The 18,595-nt window shown below is 47.1% G+C and overlaps 1 protein-coding gene across 1 annotated transcript in view; it reads left to right on the top strand.

Annotated features, from left to right (window-relative positions):
• Nucleotides 1-18,595, top strand: part of LOC124015263 (voltage-dependent P/Q-type calcium channel subunit alpha-1A-like) — a 215,792-nt gene that overhangs the window by 56,582 nt on the left and 140,615 nt on the right. Inside the window, exons 2-3 of the mRNA XM_046330377.1 lie at nucleotides 7,851-7,956; nucleotides 16,731-16,870. Of these exons, the coding sequence (XP_046186333.1) occupies nucleotides 7,851-7,956; nucleotides 16,731-16,870 (246 nt within the window). The remainder of the gene's footprint in view (nucleotides 1-7,850; nucleotides 7,957-16,730; nucleotides 16,871-18,595) is intronic.

Here is an 18,595-nt window from a genome sequence, read left to right as displayed (position 1 = left end):
GCAGCGGGGCTGTGTGAGGGTAACTGTGTAATAACAGCCCATTACAACCATGCCTGGTGCATGTCTGACTGACTCACTCACACTGGGCCCTGCAGCACTGCATTACGTTACACTCACATCAACACACACACACATCTCACCACAGACCCCACCAGGCATCAGGGAACAGCTGTCTGACCCTGTGTGTCGATGTGTGTGTGTGTTCATACTATATATGCAGGGTGGTTGTACAGCTGGTTTTCTTCTGGCCTGATCCCCATTTAGCAGGTGTCACCTTTGTGTATTTGTACATAGTTATTGCAATGCTATATGTTAATGTTTCCCGTGCAGTGTAGGTCTCAGCCCATTCAGGAAACACTACACAATGCTATATGTTAATGTTTACCGTGCAGTGTAGGTCTCAGCCCATTCAGGAAACACTACACAATGCTATATGTTAATGTTTCCCGTGCAGTGTAGGTCTCAGCCCATTCAGGAAACACTACACAATGCTATATGTTAATGTTTACCGTGCAGTGTAGGTCTCAGCCCATTCAGGAAACACTAAACTGTGTGTAAGGAAGGTGGTAGCTGTGTTTGTAGAATCATGGCATCATGTCCAATAATTCATCAAGAGCTTTTCTCAACTGTATATATTTGATCATGTGGTTATGATCAGCCAATAGCTACTGTATATCGTTGTTATTTTTGAGTGGGAGTTTTAATTGTTGGCTCATTATTATATTTTGGATTTTAAAATATGTTATTATGATATACACGTTTGTTATAAATGTTATAATATTCGGGAATTCGGGAAGAACTGAGTTAGTTAAGTATCAGATTGCTGCCGCCTTGTCCTTTTCCTGTCCTCTCTGTCTGTCCTCTTCTCCTCTCCTCCCTGGTTTCATCCTGTCCTCTCTGTCTGTCCTCTTCTCCTCTCCTCCCTGGTTTCATCCTGTCCTCTCTGTCTGTCCTCTGCTCCCTGGTTTCTTCCTGTCCTCTCTGTCTGCCCTCTCCTCCCTGGTTTCTTCCTGTCCTCTCTGTCTGCCCTCTCCTCCCTGGTTTCTTCCTGTCCTCTCTGTCTGCCCTCTCCTCCCTGGTTTCTTCCTGTCCTCTCTGTCTGCCCTCTCCTCCCTGGTTTCTTCCTGTCCTCTTTGTCTGTCCTCTCCTCCCTGGTTTCTTCCTGTCCTCTCTGTCTTCCCTCTCCTCCCTGGTTTCTTCCTGTCCTCTCTATCTGCCCTCTCCTCCCTGGTTTCTTCCTGTCCTCTCTGTCTGCTCTCTCCTCCCTGGTTTCTTCCTGTCCTCGTTGTCTGTCCTCTCCTCCCTGGTTTCTTCCTGTCCTCTCTGTCTGTCCTCTCCTCCCTGGTTTATTCCTGTCCTCTCCTCCCTGGTTTCTTCCTGTCCTCTCCGTCTGTTCTCTGCTCTCCTCCCTGGTTTCTTCCTGTCCTCTCCGTCTGTTCTCTGCTCTCCTTGTCATGTTTGTCATTCATTGTCATGTCTTGTCCCTGTGCTCCCCATGCTATTCGTTTCCCTCTGCTGGTCTTGTTTGGTTCTATCCCTCTCTCTCCCCCTCCCTCTCTCACTCGCTCGCTCTCTCTTCTCTCTGTCGTTCCGTTCCTGCTCCCAGCTGTTCCTATTCCCCTAATCATCATTTAATTCCCACACCTGTTCCCGATCCTTTCCCCTGATTAGACTCCCTATTTATTCCTTTGTGTTCCGTCCCTGTTCCGTCGGTTCCTTGTTTTGTATTCCATGCTGTAATTGCGTTTCGCCCTGTCCTGTCGTGTTTTTTGCCGTGATTGTGTATCACCCTGTCCTGTCGTGTTTTGTGCCTTCTTCAGACGCTGCGTGTGAGCAGGTGTCTCAGTTTGACTACGGCCTGCGCCTACCCGAAGCGACCTGCAGTCTGTGGCCGCTTCTCCAGTTGTTTTCCCCTCTACTGTCTAGAGGATTTCAGTTATTCGGATTTGAGCATTAATAAACTCTGTTTCTGTTAAGTCGCGTTTGGGTCCTCCTTCACCTGCATAACAGAAGGAACCGACCAAAGAATGGACCCAGCGACTTCAGACGCTCGTTACACTGCCGTCGAGATCCAAGGAGCCATGCTCGGCAGACACGAGCAGGAATTGTCTGCTGCTCGCCATGCCGTGGAGAACCTGGCCGCTCAGGTTTCCGACCTCTCTGGACAGTTCCAGAGTCTACGTCTCGTGCCACCTGTTACTCCCTGGCCTGCCGAGCCTCCTGAACCCAGGGTTAATAACCCACCTTGCTACTCCGGGCAGCCCACTGAGTGCCGCTCCTTTCTCACGCAGTGTGAGATTGTGTTCTCTCTCCAACCCCACACATACTCTAGAGAGAGAGCTCGGGTTGCTTTCGTCATTTCACTCCTTACTGGCCGGGCTCGAGAATGGGGCACAGCTATCTGGGAGGCAAGGGCTGAGTGCTCTAACAGATTCCAGAACTTTAAAGAGGAGATGATTCGGGTTTTTGACCGTTCAGTTTTTGGTGAGGAGGCTTCTAGGGCCCTGGCTTCCTTATGCCAAGGTGAACGGTCCATAACGGATTATTCCATTGAGTTTCGCACTCTTGCTGCCTCTAGTGAGTGGAACGAGCCGGCGCTGCTCGCTCGTTTTCTGGAGGGACTCCACGCAGTGGTTAAGGATGAGATTCTCTCCCGGGAGGTTCCTTCAGATGTGGACTCCTTGATTGCTCTCGCCATCCGCATAGAACGACGGGTAGATCTTCGTCACCGGGCTCGTGGAAGAGAGCTCGCATCAACGGTGTTTCCCTGCTCCGCATCGCAACCATCTCCCTCTGGCTTTGAGACTGAGCCCATGCAGCTGGGAGGGATTCGCATCTCGAATAAGGAGAGGGAACAGAGGATCACCAACCGCCTGTGCCTCTATTGCGGAGTGGCTGGACATTTTGTTATTTCATGTCCAGTAAGAGGCCAGAGCCCATCAGTAAGCGGAGGGCTACTGGTGAGCGCTACTACTCAGGTCCCTTCATCTAGATCTTGTACTACTATGTCGGTCCATCTACGCTGGACCGGTTCGGGTGCTACATGCAGTGCTTTGATTGACTCTGGGGCTGAGGGTTGTTTCATGGACGAAGCATGGGCTCGGAAACATAACATTCCTTTCAGACCATTAGACAGGCCTACGCCCATGTTTGCCTTAGATGGTAGTCATCTTCCCAGTATCAAATTTGAGACACTACCTTTAACTCTCACAGTATCTGGTAACCACAGTGAGACTATTTCTTTTTTGATTTTCCGTTCACCGTTTACACCTGTTGTTTTGGGTCATCCCTGGCTAGTATGTCATAATCCTTCTATTAATTGGTCTAGTAATTCTATCCTATCCTGGAACGTTTCTTGTCATGTGAAGTGTTTAATGTCTGCCATCCCTCCCGTTTCTTCTCTCCCTACTTCTCAGGAGGAACCTGGCGATTTGACAGGAGTGCCGGAGGAATATCATGATCTGCGCACGGTCTTCAGTCGGTCCCGAGCCAACTCCCTTCCTCCTCACCGGTCGTATGATTGTAGTATTGATCTCCTTCCAGGGACCACGCCTCCTCGAGGTAGACTATACTCTCTGTCGGCTCCCGAACGTAAGGCTCTCGAGGATTATTTGTCTGTGTCTCTTGACGCCGGTACCATAGTGCCTTCTTCTTCTCCGGCCGGGGCGGGGTTCTTTTTGTTAAGAAGAAGGACGGTACTCTGCGCCCCTGCGTGGATTATCGAGGGCTGAATGACATAACGGTTAAGAATCGTTATCCGCTTCCCCTTATGTCATCAGCCTTCGAGATTCTGCAGGGAGCCAGGTGCTTTACTAAGTTGGACCTTCGTAACGCTTACCATCTCGTGCGCATCAGAGAGGGGGACGAGTGGAAAACGGCGTTTAATACTCCGTTAGGGCATTTTGAGTACCGGGTTCTGCCGTTCGGTCTCGCCAATGCGCCAGCTGTTTTTCAGGCATTAGTTAATGATGTTCTGAGAGACATGCTGAACATTTTTGTTTTTGTCTATCTTGACGATATCCTGATTTTTTCTCCGTCACTCGAGATTCATGTTCAGCACGTTCGACGTGTTCTACAGCGCCTTTTAGAGAATTGTCTCTACGTAAAGGCTGAGAAGTGCTCTTTTCATGTCTCCTCCGTTACTTTTCTCGGTTCCGTTATTTCCGCTGAAGGCATTCAGATGGATTCCGCTAAGGTCCAAGCTGTCAGTGATTGGCCCGTTCCAAGGTCACGTGTCGAGTTGCAGCGCTTCTTAGGTTTCGCTAATTTCTATCGGCGTTTCATTCGTAATTTCGGTCAAGTTGCTGCCCCTCTCACAGCTCTTACTTCTGTCAAGACGTGTTTTAAGTGGTCCGGTTCCGCCCAGGAGCTTTTGATCTTCTAAAAGAACGTTTTACGTCCGCTCCTATCCTCGTTACTCCTGACGTCACTAGACAATTCATTGTCGAGGTTGACGCTTCAGAGGTAGGCGTGGGAGCCATTCTATCCCAGCGCTCCCAGTCTGACGATAAGGTTCATCCTTGCGCTTATTTTTCTCATCGCCTGTCGCCATCTGAGCGCAACTATGATGTGGGTAACCGTGAACTGCTCGCCATCCGCTTAGCCCTAGGCGAATGGCGACAGTGGTTGGAGGGGGCGACCGTTCCTTTTGTCGTTTGGACAGACCATAAGAACCTTGAGTACATCCGTTCTGCCAAACGACTTAATGCCCGTCAAGCTCGTTGGGCGTTGTTTTTCGCTCGTTTCGAGTTTGTGATTTCTTACCGTCCGGGTAGCAAGAACACCAAGCCTGATGCCTTATCCCGTCTGTTTAGTTCTTCTGTGGCTTCTACTGATCCCGAGGGGATTCTTCCTTATGGGCGTGTTGTCGGGTTAACAGTCTGGGGAATTGAAAGACAGGTTAAGCAAGCACTCACGCACACTGCGTCGCCGCGCGCTTGTCCTAGTAACCTCCTTTTCGTTCCTGTTTCCACTCGTCTGGCTGTTCTTCAGTGGGCTCACTCTGCCAAGTTAGCGGGTCATCCCGGTGTTCGAGGCACTCTTGCGTCTATTCGCCAGCGCTTTTGGTGGCCGACTCAGGAGCGTGACACGCGCCGTTTCGTGGCTGCCTGTTCGGACTGCGCGCAGACTAAGTCGGGTAACTCTCCTCCTGCCGGTCGTCTCAGACCGCTCCCCATTCCTTCTCGACCATGGTCTCACATTGCCTTAGACTTCATTACCGGTCTGCCTTTGTCTGCGGGGAAGACTGTGATTCTGACGGTTGTCGATAGGTTCTCTAAGGCGGCACATTTCATTCCCCTCGCTAAACTTCCTTCCGCTAAGGAGACGGCACAAATCATTATTGAGAATGTATTCAGAATTCATGGCCTCCCGTTAGACGCCGTTTCAGACAGAGGTCCGCAATTCACGTCACAGTTTTGGAGGGAGTTCTGTCGTTTGATTGGTGCGTCCGTCAGTCTCTCTTCCGGGTTTCATCCCCAGTCTAACGGTCAAGCAGAGAGGGCCAATCAGACGATTGGTCGCATACTACGCAGCCTTTCTTTCAGGAACCCTGCGTCTTGGGCAGAACAGCTCCCCTGGGCAGAATACGCTCACAATTCGCTTCCTTCGTCTGCTACCGGGTTATCTCCGTTTCAGAGTAGTCTGGGTTACCAGCCTCCTCTGTTCTCATCCCAGCTTGCCGAGTCCAGCGTTCCCTCCGCTCAAGCGTTTGTCCAACGTTGTGAGCGCACCTGGAGGAGGGTGAGGTCTGCACTTTGCCGTTACAGGGCACAGACGGTGAGAGCCGCCAATAAACGCAGGATTAAGAGTCCAAGGTATTGTTGCGGCCAGAGAGTGTGGCTTTCCACTCGCAACCTTCCTCTTACGACAGCTTCTCGTAAGTTGACTCCGCGGTTCATTGGTCCGTTCCGTGTCTCCCAGGTCGTCAATCCTGTCGCTGTGCGACTGCTTCTTCCGCGACATCTTCGTCGCGTCCATCCTGTCTTCCATGTCTCCTGTGTTAAGCCCTTTCTTCGCACCCCCGTTCGTCTTCCCTCCCCCCTCCCGTCCTTGTCGAGAGCGCACCTATTTACAAGGTACATAAAATTATGGACATGCGTTCTCGGGGACGGGGTCACCAATACCTAGTGGATTGGGAGGGTTACGGTCCTGAGGAGAGGAGTTGGGTTCCGTCTCGGGACGTGCTGGACCGTTCGCTCATCGATGATTTCCTCCGTTGCCGCCAGGATTCCTCCTCGAGTGCGCCAGGAGGCGCTCGGTGAGTGGGGGTACTGTCATGTTTGTCATTCATTGTCATGTCTTGTCCCTGTGCTCCCCATGCTATTCGTTTCCCTCTGCTGGTCTTGTTTGGTTCTATCCCTCTCTCTCCCCCTCCCTCTCTCACTCTCTCGCTCTCTCTTCTCTCTGTCGTTCCGTTCCTGCTCCCAGCTGTTCCTATTCCCCTAATCATCATTTAATTCCCACACCTGTTCCCGATCCTTTCCCCTGATTAGACTCCCTATTTATTCCTTTGTGTTCCGTCCCTGTTCCGTCGGTTCCTTGTTTTGTATTCCATGCTGTAATTGCGTTTCGCCCTGTCCTGTCGTGTTTTTTGCCGTGATTGTGTATCACCCTGTCCTGTCGTGTTTTGTGCCTTCTTCAGACGCTGCGTGTGAGCAGGTGTCTCAGTTTGACTACGGCCTGCGCCTACCCGAAGCGACCTGCAGTCTGTGGCCGCTTCTCCAGTTGTTTTCCCCTCTACTGTCTAGAGGATTTCAGTTATTCGGATTTGAGCATTAATAAACTCTGTTTCTGTTAAGTCGCGTTTGGGTCCTCCTTCACCTGCATAACACTCCTCCTGGATCTCTTCCTGTCCTCTCCATCTGTTCTCTGCTCTCCTCCCTGGTTTCTTCCTGTCCTCTCCTCCCTGGTTTCTTCCTGTCCTCTCCTCCCTGGTTTCTTCCTGTCCTCTCCGTCTGTTCTCTGCTCTCCTCCCTGGTTTCTTCCTGTCCTCTCCGTCTGTTCTCTGCTCTCCTCCCTGGTTTCTTCCTGTCCTCACCGTCTGTTCTCTGCTCTCCTCCCTGGTTTCTTCCTGTCCTCTCTGTCTGCCCTCTCCTCCTGGATCTCTTCCTGTCCTCTCCATCTGTTCTCTGCTCTCCTCCCTGGTTTCTTCCTGTCCTCTCCATCTGTTCTCTGCTCTCCTCCCTGGTTTCTTCCTGTCCTCTCCATCTGTTCTCTGCTCTCCTCCCTGGTTTCTTCCTGTCCTCTCCATCTGTTCTCTGCTCTCCTCCCTGGTTTCTTCCTGTCCTCTCCATCTGTTCTCTGCTCTCCTCCCTGTTTTCTTCCTGTCCTCTCCATCTGTTCTCTGCTCTCCTCCCTGTTTTCTTCCTGTCCTCTCCATCTGTTCTCTGCTCTCCTCCCTGGTTTCTTCCTGTCCTCTCCGTCTGTTCTCTGCTCTCCTCCCTGGTTTCTTCCTGTCCTCTCTGTCTGCCCTCTCCTCCTGGATCTCTTCCTGTCCTCTCCATCTGTTCTCTGCTCTCCTCCCTGTTTTCTTCCTGTCCTCTCCATCTGTTCTCTGCTCTCCTCCCTGGTTTCTTCCTGTCCTCTCCGTCTGTTCTCTGCTCTCCTCCCTGGTTTCTTCCTGTCCTCTCTGTCTGCCCTCTCCTCCTGGATCTCTTCCTGTCCTCTCCATCTGTTCTCTGCTCTCCTCCCTGGTTTCTTCCTGTCCTCTCCATCTGTTCTCTGCTCTCCTCCCTGGTTTCTTCCTGTCCTCTCCATCTGTTCTCTGCTCTCCTCCCTGGTTTCTTCCTGTCCTCTCCATCTGTTCTCTGCTCTCCTCCCTGTTTTCTTCCTTGACTGTACTCTCTCACTCCGTTTGAGTGGTTGATCCTGGCCACCATCTGTGCCAACTGTATTGTCCTGGCTCTGGAGCAACATCTGCCTGATGGAGACAAGACTCCTCTGTCTGAACGCCTGGTACGTCACACACACATGTGCAGACACTCACACAAACGGGAATTTGTCCCACACCCCCACGTACGAATGCATACACACATACACATTTGTGCACGCACACACATATGAATGCACACAAACACTCACACAGACACACATATGAATGCACACAAACACTCACACAGACACACATATGAATGCACACAAACACTCACACAGACACACATATGAATGCACACAAACACTCACACAGACACACATACGAATGCACACAAACAGCACCATAGAGCCTTACTTCACACTGTCTAACATCTCTCTGTCCTCTCAGCACCATAGAGCCTTACTTCCCATGTCTAACATCTCTCTGTCTAACATCTCTCTGTCCTCTCAGCACCATAGAGCCTTACTTCCCACTGTCTAACATCTATCTGTCCTCTCAGCACCATAGAGCCTTACTTCACACTGTCTAACATCTCTCTGTCCTCTCAGCACCATAGAGCCTTACTTCCCACTGTCTAACATATATCTGTCCTCTCAGCACCATAGAGCCTTACTTCACACTGTCTAACATCTCTCTGTCCTCTCAGCACCATAGAGCCTTACTTTCCACTGTCTAACATATATCTGTCCTCTCAGCACCATAGAGCCTTACTTCCCACTGTCTAACATATATCTGTCCTCTCAGCACCATAGAGCCTTACTTCCCACTGTCTAACATATATATATGTCCTCTCAGCACCATAGAGCCTTACTTTCCACTGTCTAACATATATCTGTCCTCTCAGCACCATAGAGCCTTACTTCACACTGTCTAACATATATCTGTCCTCTCAGCACCATAGAGCCTTACTTCACACTGTCTGACATCTCTCTGTCCTCTCAGCACCATAGAGCCTTACTTCACACTGTCTAACATATATCTGTCCTCTCAGCACCATAGAGCCTTACTTCACACTGTCTAACATCTATCTCTCTGTCCTCTCAGCACCATAGAGCCTTACTTCATACTGTCTAACATCTCTCTGTCCTCTCAGCACCATAGAGCCTTACTTCACACTGTCTAACATCTCTCTGTCCTCTCAGCACCATAGAGCCTTACTTCATACTGTCTAACATCTATCTGTCCTCTCATCACCATAGAGCCTTACTTCATACTGTCTAACATCTATCTGTCCTCTCAGCACCATAGAGCCTTACTTCACACTGTCTAACATATCTCTGTCCTCTCAGCACCATAGAGCCTTACTTCATACTGTCTAACATCTATCTGTCCTCTCATCACCATAGAGCCTTACTTCATACTGTCTAACATCTATCTGTCCTCTCAGCACCATAGAGCCTTACTTCACACTGTCTAACATATCTCTGTCCTCTCAGCACCATAGAGCCTTACTTCACACTGTCTAACATCTCTCTGTCCTCTCAGCACCATAGAGCCTTACTTCATACTGTCTAACATCTCTCTGTCCTCTCAGCACCATAGAGCCTTACTTCATACTGTCTAACATCTATCTGTCCTCTCAGCACCATAGAGCCTTACTTCATACTGTCTAACATCTCTCTGTCCTCTCAGCACCATAGAGCCTTACTTCACACTGTCTAACATCTCTCTGTCCTCTCAGCACCATAGAGCCTTACTTCACACTGTCTAACATATATCTGTCCTCTCAGCACCATAGAGCCTTACTTCACACTGTCTAACATCTATCTCTCTGTCCTCTCAGCACCATAGAGCCTTACTTCACACTGTCTAACATCTCTCTGTCCTCTCAGCACCATAGAGCCTTACTTCATACCGTCTAACATCTCTCTGTCCTCTCAGCACCATAGAGCCTTACTTCACACTGTCTAACATCTCTCTGTCCTCTCAGCACCATAGAGCCTTACTTCATACTGTCTAACATCTAGCTGTCCTCTCAGCACCATAGAGCCTTACTTCACACTGTCTAACATATCTCTGTCCTCTCAGCACCATAGAGCCTTACTTCACACTGTCTAACATCTCTCTGTCCTCTCAGCACCATAGAGCCTTACTTCATACTGTCTAACATCTCTCTGTCCTCTCAGCACCATAGAGCCTTACTTCATACTGTCTAACATCTATCTGTCCTCTCAGCACCATAGAGCCTTACTTCATACTGTCTAACATCTCTCTGTCCTCTCAGCACCATAGAGCCTTACTTCATACTGTCTAACATCTATCTGTCCTCTCAGCACCATAGAGCCTTACTTCACACTGTCTAACATCTCTCTGTCCTCTCAGCACCATAGAGCCTTACTTCACACTGTCTAACATATATCTGTCCTCTCAGCACCATAGAGCCTTACTTCATACTGTCTAACATCTCTCTGTCCTCTCAGCACCATAGAGCCTTACTTCACACTGTCTAACATATCTCTGTCCTCTCAGCACCATAGAGCCTTACTTCATACTGTCTAACATCTCTCTGTCCTCTCAGCACCATAGAGCCTTACTTCATACTGTCTAACATCTCTCTGTCCTCTCAGCACCATAGAGCCTTACTTCATACTGTCTAACATCTCTCTGTCCTCTCAGCACCATAGAGCCTTACTTCATACTGTCTAACATCTCTCTGTCCTCTCAGCACCATAGAGCCTTACTTCATACTGTCTAACATCTCTCTGTCCTCTCAGCACCATAGAGCCTTACTTCATACTGTCTAACATCTCTCTGTCCTCTCAGCACTATAGAGCCTTACTTCATACTGTCTAACATCTCTCTGTCCTCTCAGCACCATAGAGCCTTACTTCACACTGTCTAACATATCTCTGTCCTCTCAGCACCATAGAGCCTTACTTCATACTGTCTAACATCTCTCTGTCCTCTCAGCACCATAGAGCCTTACTTCATACTGTCTAACATCTCTCTGTCCTCTCAGCACCATAGAGCCTTACTTCACACTGTCTAACGTCTATCTCTCTGTCCTCTCAGCACCATAGAGCCTTACTTCACACTGTCTAACATCTATCTGTCCTCTCAGCACCATAGAGCCTTACTTCATACTGTCTAACATATCTCTGTCCTCTCAGCACCATAGAGCCTTACTTCACACTGTCTAACATCTCTCTGTCCTCTCAGCACCATAGAGCCTTACTTCCCACTGTCTAACATCTATCTGTCCTCTCAGCACCATAGAGCCTTACTTCATACTGTCTAACATCTCTCTGTCCTCTCAGCACCATAGAGCCTTACTTCATACTGTCTAACATCTATCTGTCCTCTCAGCACCATAGAGCCTTACTTCATACTGTCTAACATATATCTGTCCTCTCAGCACCATAGAGCCTTACTTCATACTGTCTAACATATCTCTGTCCTCTCAGCACCATAGAGCCTTACTTCCCACTGTCTAACATCTCTCTGTCCTCTCAGCACCATAGAGCCTTACTTTCCACTGTCTAACATATCTCTGTCCTCTCAGCACCATAGAGCCTTACTTCACACTGTCTAACATATATCTGTCCTCTCAGCACCATAGAGCCTTACTTTCCACTGTCTAACATCTCTCTGTCCTCTCAGCACCATAGAGCCTTACTTTCCACTGTCTAACATCTCTCTGTCCTCTCAGCACCATAGAGCCTTACTTTCCACTGTCTAACATCTCTCTGTCCTCTCAGCACCATAGAGCCTTACTTCCCACTGTCTAACATCTCTCTGTCCTCTCAGCACCATAGAGCCTTACTTTCCACTGTCTAACATCTCTCTGTCCTCTCAGCACCATAGAGCCTTACTTCATACTGTCTAACATATATCTGTCCTCTCAGCACCATAGAGCCTTACTTCATACTGTCTAACATCTCTCTGTCCTCTCAGCACCATAGAGCCTTACTTCATACTGTCTAATATATATCTGTCCTCTCATCACCATAGAGCCTTACTTCATACTGTCTAACATCTCTCTGTCCTCTCAGCACCATAGAGCCTTACTTCACACTGTCTACCATATATCTGTCCTCTCATCACCATAGAGCCTTACTTCATACTGTCTAACATCTCTCTGTCCTCTCAGCACCATAGAGCCTTACTTCATACTGTCTAATATATATCTGTCCTCTCATCACCATAGAGCCTTACTTCATACTGTCTAACATCTCTCTGTCCTCTCAGCACCATAGAGCCTTACTTCCCACTGTCTAACATCTCTCTGTCCTCTCAGCACCATAGAGCCTTACTTTCCACTGTCTAACATCTCTCTGTCCTCTCAGCACCATAGAGCCTTACTTCATACTGTCTAACATATATCTGTCCTCTCAGCACCATAGAGCCTTACTTCATACTGTCTAACATCTCTCTGTCCTCTCAGCACCATAGAGCCTTACTTCATACTGTCTAATATATATCTGTCCTCTCATCACCATAGAGCCTTACTTCACACTGTCTAACATCTCTCTGTCCTCTCAGCACCATAGAGCCTTACTTCATACTGTCTAACATCTATCTGTCCTCTCAGCACCATAGAGCCTTACTTCACACTGTCTAACATATCTCTGTCCTCTCAGCACCATAGAGCCTTACTTCATACTGTCTAACATCTCTCTGTCCTCTCAGCACCATAGAGCCTTACTTCATACTGTCTAACATCTCTCTGTCCTCTCAGCACCATAGAGCCTTACTTCATACTGTCTAACATCTCTCTGTCCTCTCAGCACCATAGAGCCTTACTTCATACTGTCTAACATCTCTCTGTCCTCTCAGCACCATAGAGCCTTACTTCATACTGTCTAACATCTCTCTGTCCTCTCAGCACCATAGAGCCTTACTTCATACTGTCTAACATCTCTCTGTCCTCTCAGCACCATAGAGCCTTACTTCATACTGTCTAACATCTCTCTGTCCTCTCAGCACCATAGAGCCTTACTTCACACTGTCTAACATATCTCTGTCCTCTCAGCACCATAGAGCCTTACTTCATACTGTCTAACATCTCTCTGTCCTCTCAGCACCATAGAGCCTTACTTCATACTGTCTAACATCTCTCTGTCCTCTCAGCACCATAGAGCCTTACTTCACACTGTCTAACGTCTATCTCTCTGTCCTCTCAGCACCATAGAGCCTTACTTCACACTGTCTAACATCTATCTGTCCTCTCAGCACCATAGAGCCTTACTTCATACTGTCTAACATATCTCTGTCCTCTCAGCACCATAGAGCCTTACTTCACACTGTCTAACATCTCTCTGTCCTCTCAGCACCATAGAGCCTTACTTCCCACTGTCTAACATCTATCTGTCCTCTCAGCACCATAGAGCCTTACTTCATACTGTCTAACATCTCTCTGTCCTCTCAGCACCATAGAGCCTTACTTCATACTGTCTAACATCTATCTGTCCTCTCAGCACCATAGAGCCTTACTTCATACTGTCTAACATATATCTGTCCTCTCAGCACCATAGAGCCTTACTTCATACTGTCTAACATATCTCTGTCCTCTCAGCACCATAGAGCCTTACTTCCCACTGTCTAACATTTCTCTGTCCTCTCAGCACCATAGAGCCTTACTTTCCACTGTCTAACATATCTCTGTCCTCTCAGCACCATAGAGCCTTACTTCACACTGTCTAACATATATCTGTCCTCTCAGCACCATAGAGCCTTACTTTCCACTGTCTAACATCTCTCTGTCCTCTCAGCACCATAGAGCCTTACTTTCCACTGTCTAACATCTCTCTGTCCTCTCAGCACCATAGAGCCTTACTTTCCACTGTCTAACATCTCTCTGTCCTCTCAGCACCATAGAGCCTTACTTCCCACTGTCTAACATCTCTCTGTCCTCTCAGCACCATAGAGCCTTACTTTCCACTGTCTAACATCTCTCTGTCCTCTCAGCACCATAGAGCCTTACTTCATACTGTCTAACATATATCTGTCCTCTCAGCACCATAGAGCCTTACTTCATACTGTCTAACATCTCTCTGTCCTCTCAGCACCATAGAGCCTTACTTCATACTGTCTAATATATATCTGTCCTCTCATCACCATAGAGCCTTACTTCATACTGTCTAACATCTCTCTGTCCTCTCAGCACCATAGAGCCTTACTTCACACTGTCTACCATATATCTGTCCTCTCATCACCATAGAGCCTTACTTCATACTGTCTAACATCTCTCTGTCCTCTCAGCACCATAGAGCCTTACTTCATACTGTCTAATATATATCTTTCCTCTCATCACCATAGAGCCTTACTTCATACTGTCTAACATCTCTCTGTCCTCTCAGCACCATAGAGCCTTACTTCCCACTGTCTAACATCTCTCTGTCCTCTCAGCACCATAGAGCCTTACTTTCCACTGTCTAACATCTCTCTGTCCTCTCAGCACCATAGAGCCTTACTTCATACTGTCTAACATATATCTGTCCTCTCAGCACCATAGAGCCTTACTTCATACTGTCTAACATCTCTCTGTCCTCTCAGCACCATAGAGCCTTACTTCATACTGTCTAATATATATCTGTCCTCTCATCACCATAGAGCCTTACTTCATACTGTCTAACATCTCTCTGTCCTCTCAGCACCATAGAGCCTTACTTCACACTGTCTACCATATATCTGTCCTCTCATCACCATAGAGCCTTACTTCACACTGTCTAACATCTCTCTGTCCTCTCAGCACCATAGAGCCTTACTTCATACTGTCTACCATATATCTGTCCTCTCATCACCATAGAGCCTTACTTCATACTGTCTAACATCTCTCTGTCCTCTCAGCACCATAGAGCCTTACTTCACACTGTCTAACATCTCTCTGTCCTCTCAGCACCATAGAGCCTTACTTCATACTGTCTAACATCTCTCTGTCCTCTCAGCACCATAGAGCCTTACTTTCCACTGTCTAACATTCTCTGTCCTCTCAGCACCATAGAGCCTTACTTCATACTGTCTAACATATATCTGTCCTCTCAGCACCATAGAGCCTTACTTCATACTGTCTAACATCTCTCTGTCCTCTCAGCACCATAGAGCCTTACTTCATACTGTCTAATATATATCTGTCCTCTCATCACCATAGAGCCTTACTTCATACTGTCTAACATCTCTCTGTCCTCTCAGCACCATAGAGCCTTACTTCACACTGTCTACCATATATCTGTCCTCTCATCACCATAGAGCCTTACTTCACACTGTCTAACATCTCTCTGTCCTCTCAGCACCATAGAGCCTTACTTCATACTGTCTACCATATATCTGTCCTCTCATCACCATAGAGCCTTACTTCATACTGTCTAACATCTCTCTGTCCTCTCAGCACCATAGAGCCTTACTTCATACTGTCTAACATCTCTCTGTCCTCTCAGCACCATAGAGCCTTACTTCACACTGTCTAACATCTCTCTGTCCTCTCAGCACCATAGAGCCTTACTTCATACTGTCTAACATCTCTCTGTCCTCTCAGCACCATAGAGCCTTACTTTCCACTGTCTAACATCTCTCTGTCCTCTCAGCACCATAGAGCCTTACTTCATACTGTCTAACATATATCTGTCCTCTCAGCACCATAGAGCCTTACTTCATACTGTCTAACATCTCTCTGTCCTCTCAGCACCATAGAGCCTTACTTCATACTGTCTAATATATATCTGTCCTCTCATCACCATAGAGCCTTACTTCATACTGTCTAACATCTCTCTGTCCTCTCAGCACCATAGAGCCTTACTTCACACTGTCTACCATATATCTGTCCTCTCATCACCATAGAGCCTTACTTCACACTGTCTAACATCTCTCTGTCCTCTCAGCACCATAGAGCCTTACTTCATACTGTCTACCATATATCTGTCCTCTCATCACCATAGAGCCTTACTTCATACTGTCTAACATCTCTCTGTCCTCTCAGCACCATAGAGCCTTACTTCACACTGTCTAACATATCTCTGTCCTCTCAGCACCATAGAGCCTTACTTCATACTGTCTAACATCTCTCTGTCCTCTCAGCACCATAGAGCCTTACTTCATACTGTCTAACATCTATCTGTCCTCTCAGCACCATAGAGCCTTACTTCACACTGTCTAACATATATCTGTCCTCTCAGCACCATAGAGCCTTACTTCACACTGTCTAACATCTCTCTGTCCTCTCAGCACCATAGAGCCTTACTTCACACTGTCTAACATCTCTCTGTCCTCTCAGCACCATAGAGCCTTACTTCACACTGTCTAACATCTCTCTGTCCTCTCAGCACCATAGAGCCTTACTTCATACTGTCTAACATCTCTCTGTCCTCTCAGCACCATAGAGCCTTACTTCACACTGTCTAACATCTCTCTGTCCTCTCAGCACCATAGAGCCTTACTTCATACTGTCTAACATCTCTCTGTCCTCTCAGCACCATAGAGCCTTACTTCATACTGTCTACCATCTATCTGTCCTCTCAGCACCATAGAGCCTTACTTCATACTGTCTAACATCTCTCTGTCCTCTCAGCACCATAGAGCCTTACTTCATACTGTCTAACATCTCTCTGTCCTCTCAGCACCATAGAGCCTTACTTCATACTGTCTACCATCTATCTGTCCTCTCAGCACCATAGAGCCTTACTTCACACTGTCTAACATCTTGGATTATGTCATACATTTAAAGGGGCAATCTGCAGTTGGTACATCCCCATTGGAACCCAAAACAATATTATACAAGTTTGTTTTACTCCTTTATTTGTAAACAATGTACTTCTGAAAATTAAAAATAACATGGTTTAAACTGCAGATTGTCCCTTTAAGTTGAACCCTGTAAAATCTTTGCACTGAGCCCTCTTCCCTCCCCCCCTCTCTCCTTTAGGATGACACTGAGCCCTACTTCATAGGGATCTTCTGTTTTGAGTCAGGCATTAAGATCCTGGCTCTAGGATTTGCCTTCCATAAGAACTCCTACATAAGGAACGGATGGAATGCCATGGACTTCGTAGTAGTATGCACAGGGTGAGTGTTGAGAAACACACACACACTCCCACACACACACACCCACTCCCACACACACACACCCACTCCCACACACACACACCCACTCCCACACACACACACCCACTCCCACACACACACACACCCACTCCCACACACACACACCCACTCCCACACACACACACCCACTCCCACACACACACACCCACTCCCACACACACACACACCCACTCCCACACACACACACCCACTCCCACACACACACACCCACTCCCACACACACACACACCCACTCCCACACACACACACACACTCCCACACATATACAAAGATAAACTCAAACATGAGTGCACACCAGTGTATACACAGTAGCCAGTAGACCCAGTACGCCCGCATGCATGCACCCAAACATGCTACACACACATTCACTGAAACAAGAAGCTTCTGGGAACCACGTTGAAAACACAGACATTCACACCAACAAACAGATCATGTGATCATGCTAGAAAGAGATGGGAGTCATATGTGTGATATATGTATGTATGTATGTATGTATGTATGTATGTATGTATGTATGTATGTATGTATGTATGTATGTATGTATGTATGTATGTATGTATGTATGTATGTATGTATGTATGTATGTATGTATGTATGTATGTATGTATGTATGTATGTATGTATGTATGTATGTATGTATGTATGTATGTATGTATGTATGTATGTATGTATGTATGTATGTATGTATGTATGTATGTATGTATGTATGTATGTATGTATGTATGTATGTATGTATGTATGTATGTATGTATGTATGTATGTATGTATGTATGTATGTGTGTATGCGTGTATGCGTGTATGTATGTATGTATGTATGTATGTATGTATGTATGTATGTATGTATGTATGTATGTATGTATGTATGTATGTATGTATGTATGTATGTATGTATGTATGTATGTATGTATGTATGTATGTATGTATGTGTGTATGCGTGTATGTGTGTATGTATGTATGTATGTATGTATGTATGTATGTATGTATGTATGTATGTATGTATGTATGTATGTATGTATGTATGTATGTATGTATGTATGTATGTATGTATGTATGTATGTATGTATGTATGTATGTATGTATGTATGTATGTATGTATGTATGTATGTATGTATGTATGTATGTATGTATGCGTGTATGTGTGTATGTATGTATGTGTGTATGCGTGTATGCCTACGTGCCAATGAGAATGCGAGTGTACATGCAAATGTTTTAAAAAGTATGAAAATCAATGCACTCACTACTGTAAGTCGCTCTGAGTGTCTGATAAGTGACTAAAATGTAAAAAAAAATGTGTGTGTCTGAATGCGTATGTGTGTGTGTGTGCCGTGTGTGTGCATAAGTGTGTGTGTGTGTCTCTGCTCTCCCACCTTAGTGAGTGTACTCAGACAGAGACAGGATCACAGAAGCACTGCAGGGAGAGGCAGCCAGGGGAGAGAACAAATGTCACATCAACACTGAGAGAGAGGGCAGGTAGGATGAGAGAGGGCAGGGAGGATGAGAGAGGGCAGGGAGGATGAGAGAGGGCAGGGAGGATGAGAGAGGGCAGGGAGGATGAGAGAGGGCAGGGAGGGTGAGAGGGGAGGGGGAGAGAGAGGGCAGGGAGGATGAGAGAGGGAGGAGAGATTAGAGGGGAGGGGGAGAGAGAGAAAGCAAGAGAGAGGTTAGGAGGGGCTGTGGGAGAGAAAG

This window comes from Oncorhynchus gorbuscha, linkage group LG26 (genome assembly GCF_021184085.1).
Source record: "Oncorhynchus gorbuscha isolate QuinsamMale2020 ecotype Even-year linkage group LG26, OgorEven_v1.0, whole genome shotgun sequence".
Classification (NCBI taxonomy): Eukaryota; Metazoa; Chordata; class Actinopteri; order Salmoniformes; family Salmonidae; genus Oncorhynchus; species Oncorhynchus gorbuscha.
Note: the sequence above shows the minus strand (reverse complement) of the source record. Positions and strands in the feature narration are given on the sequence as shown.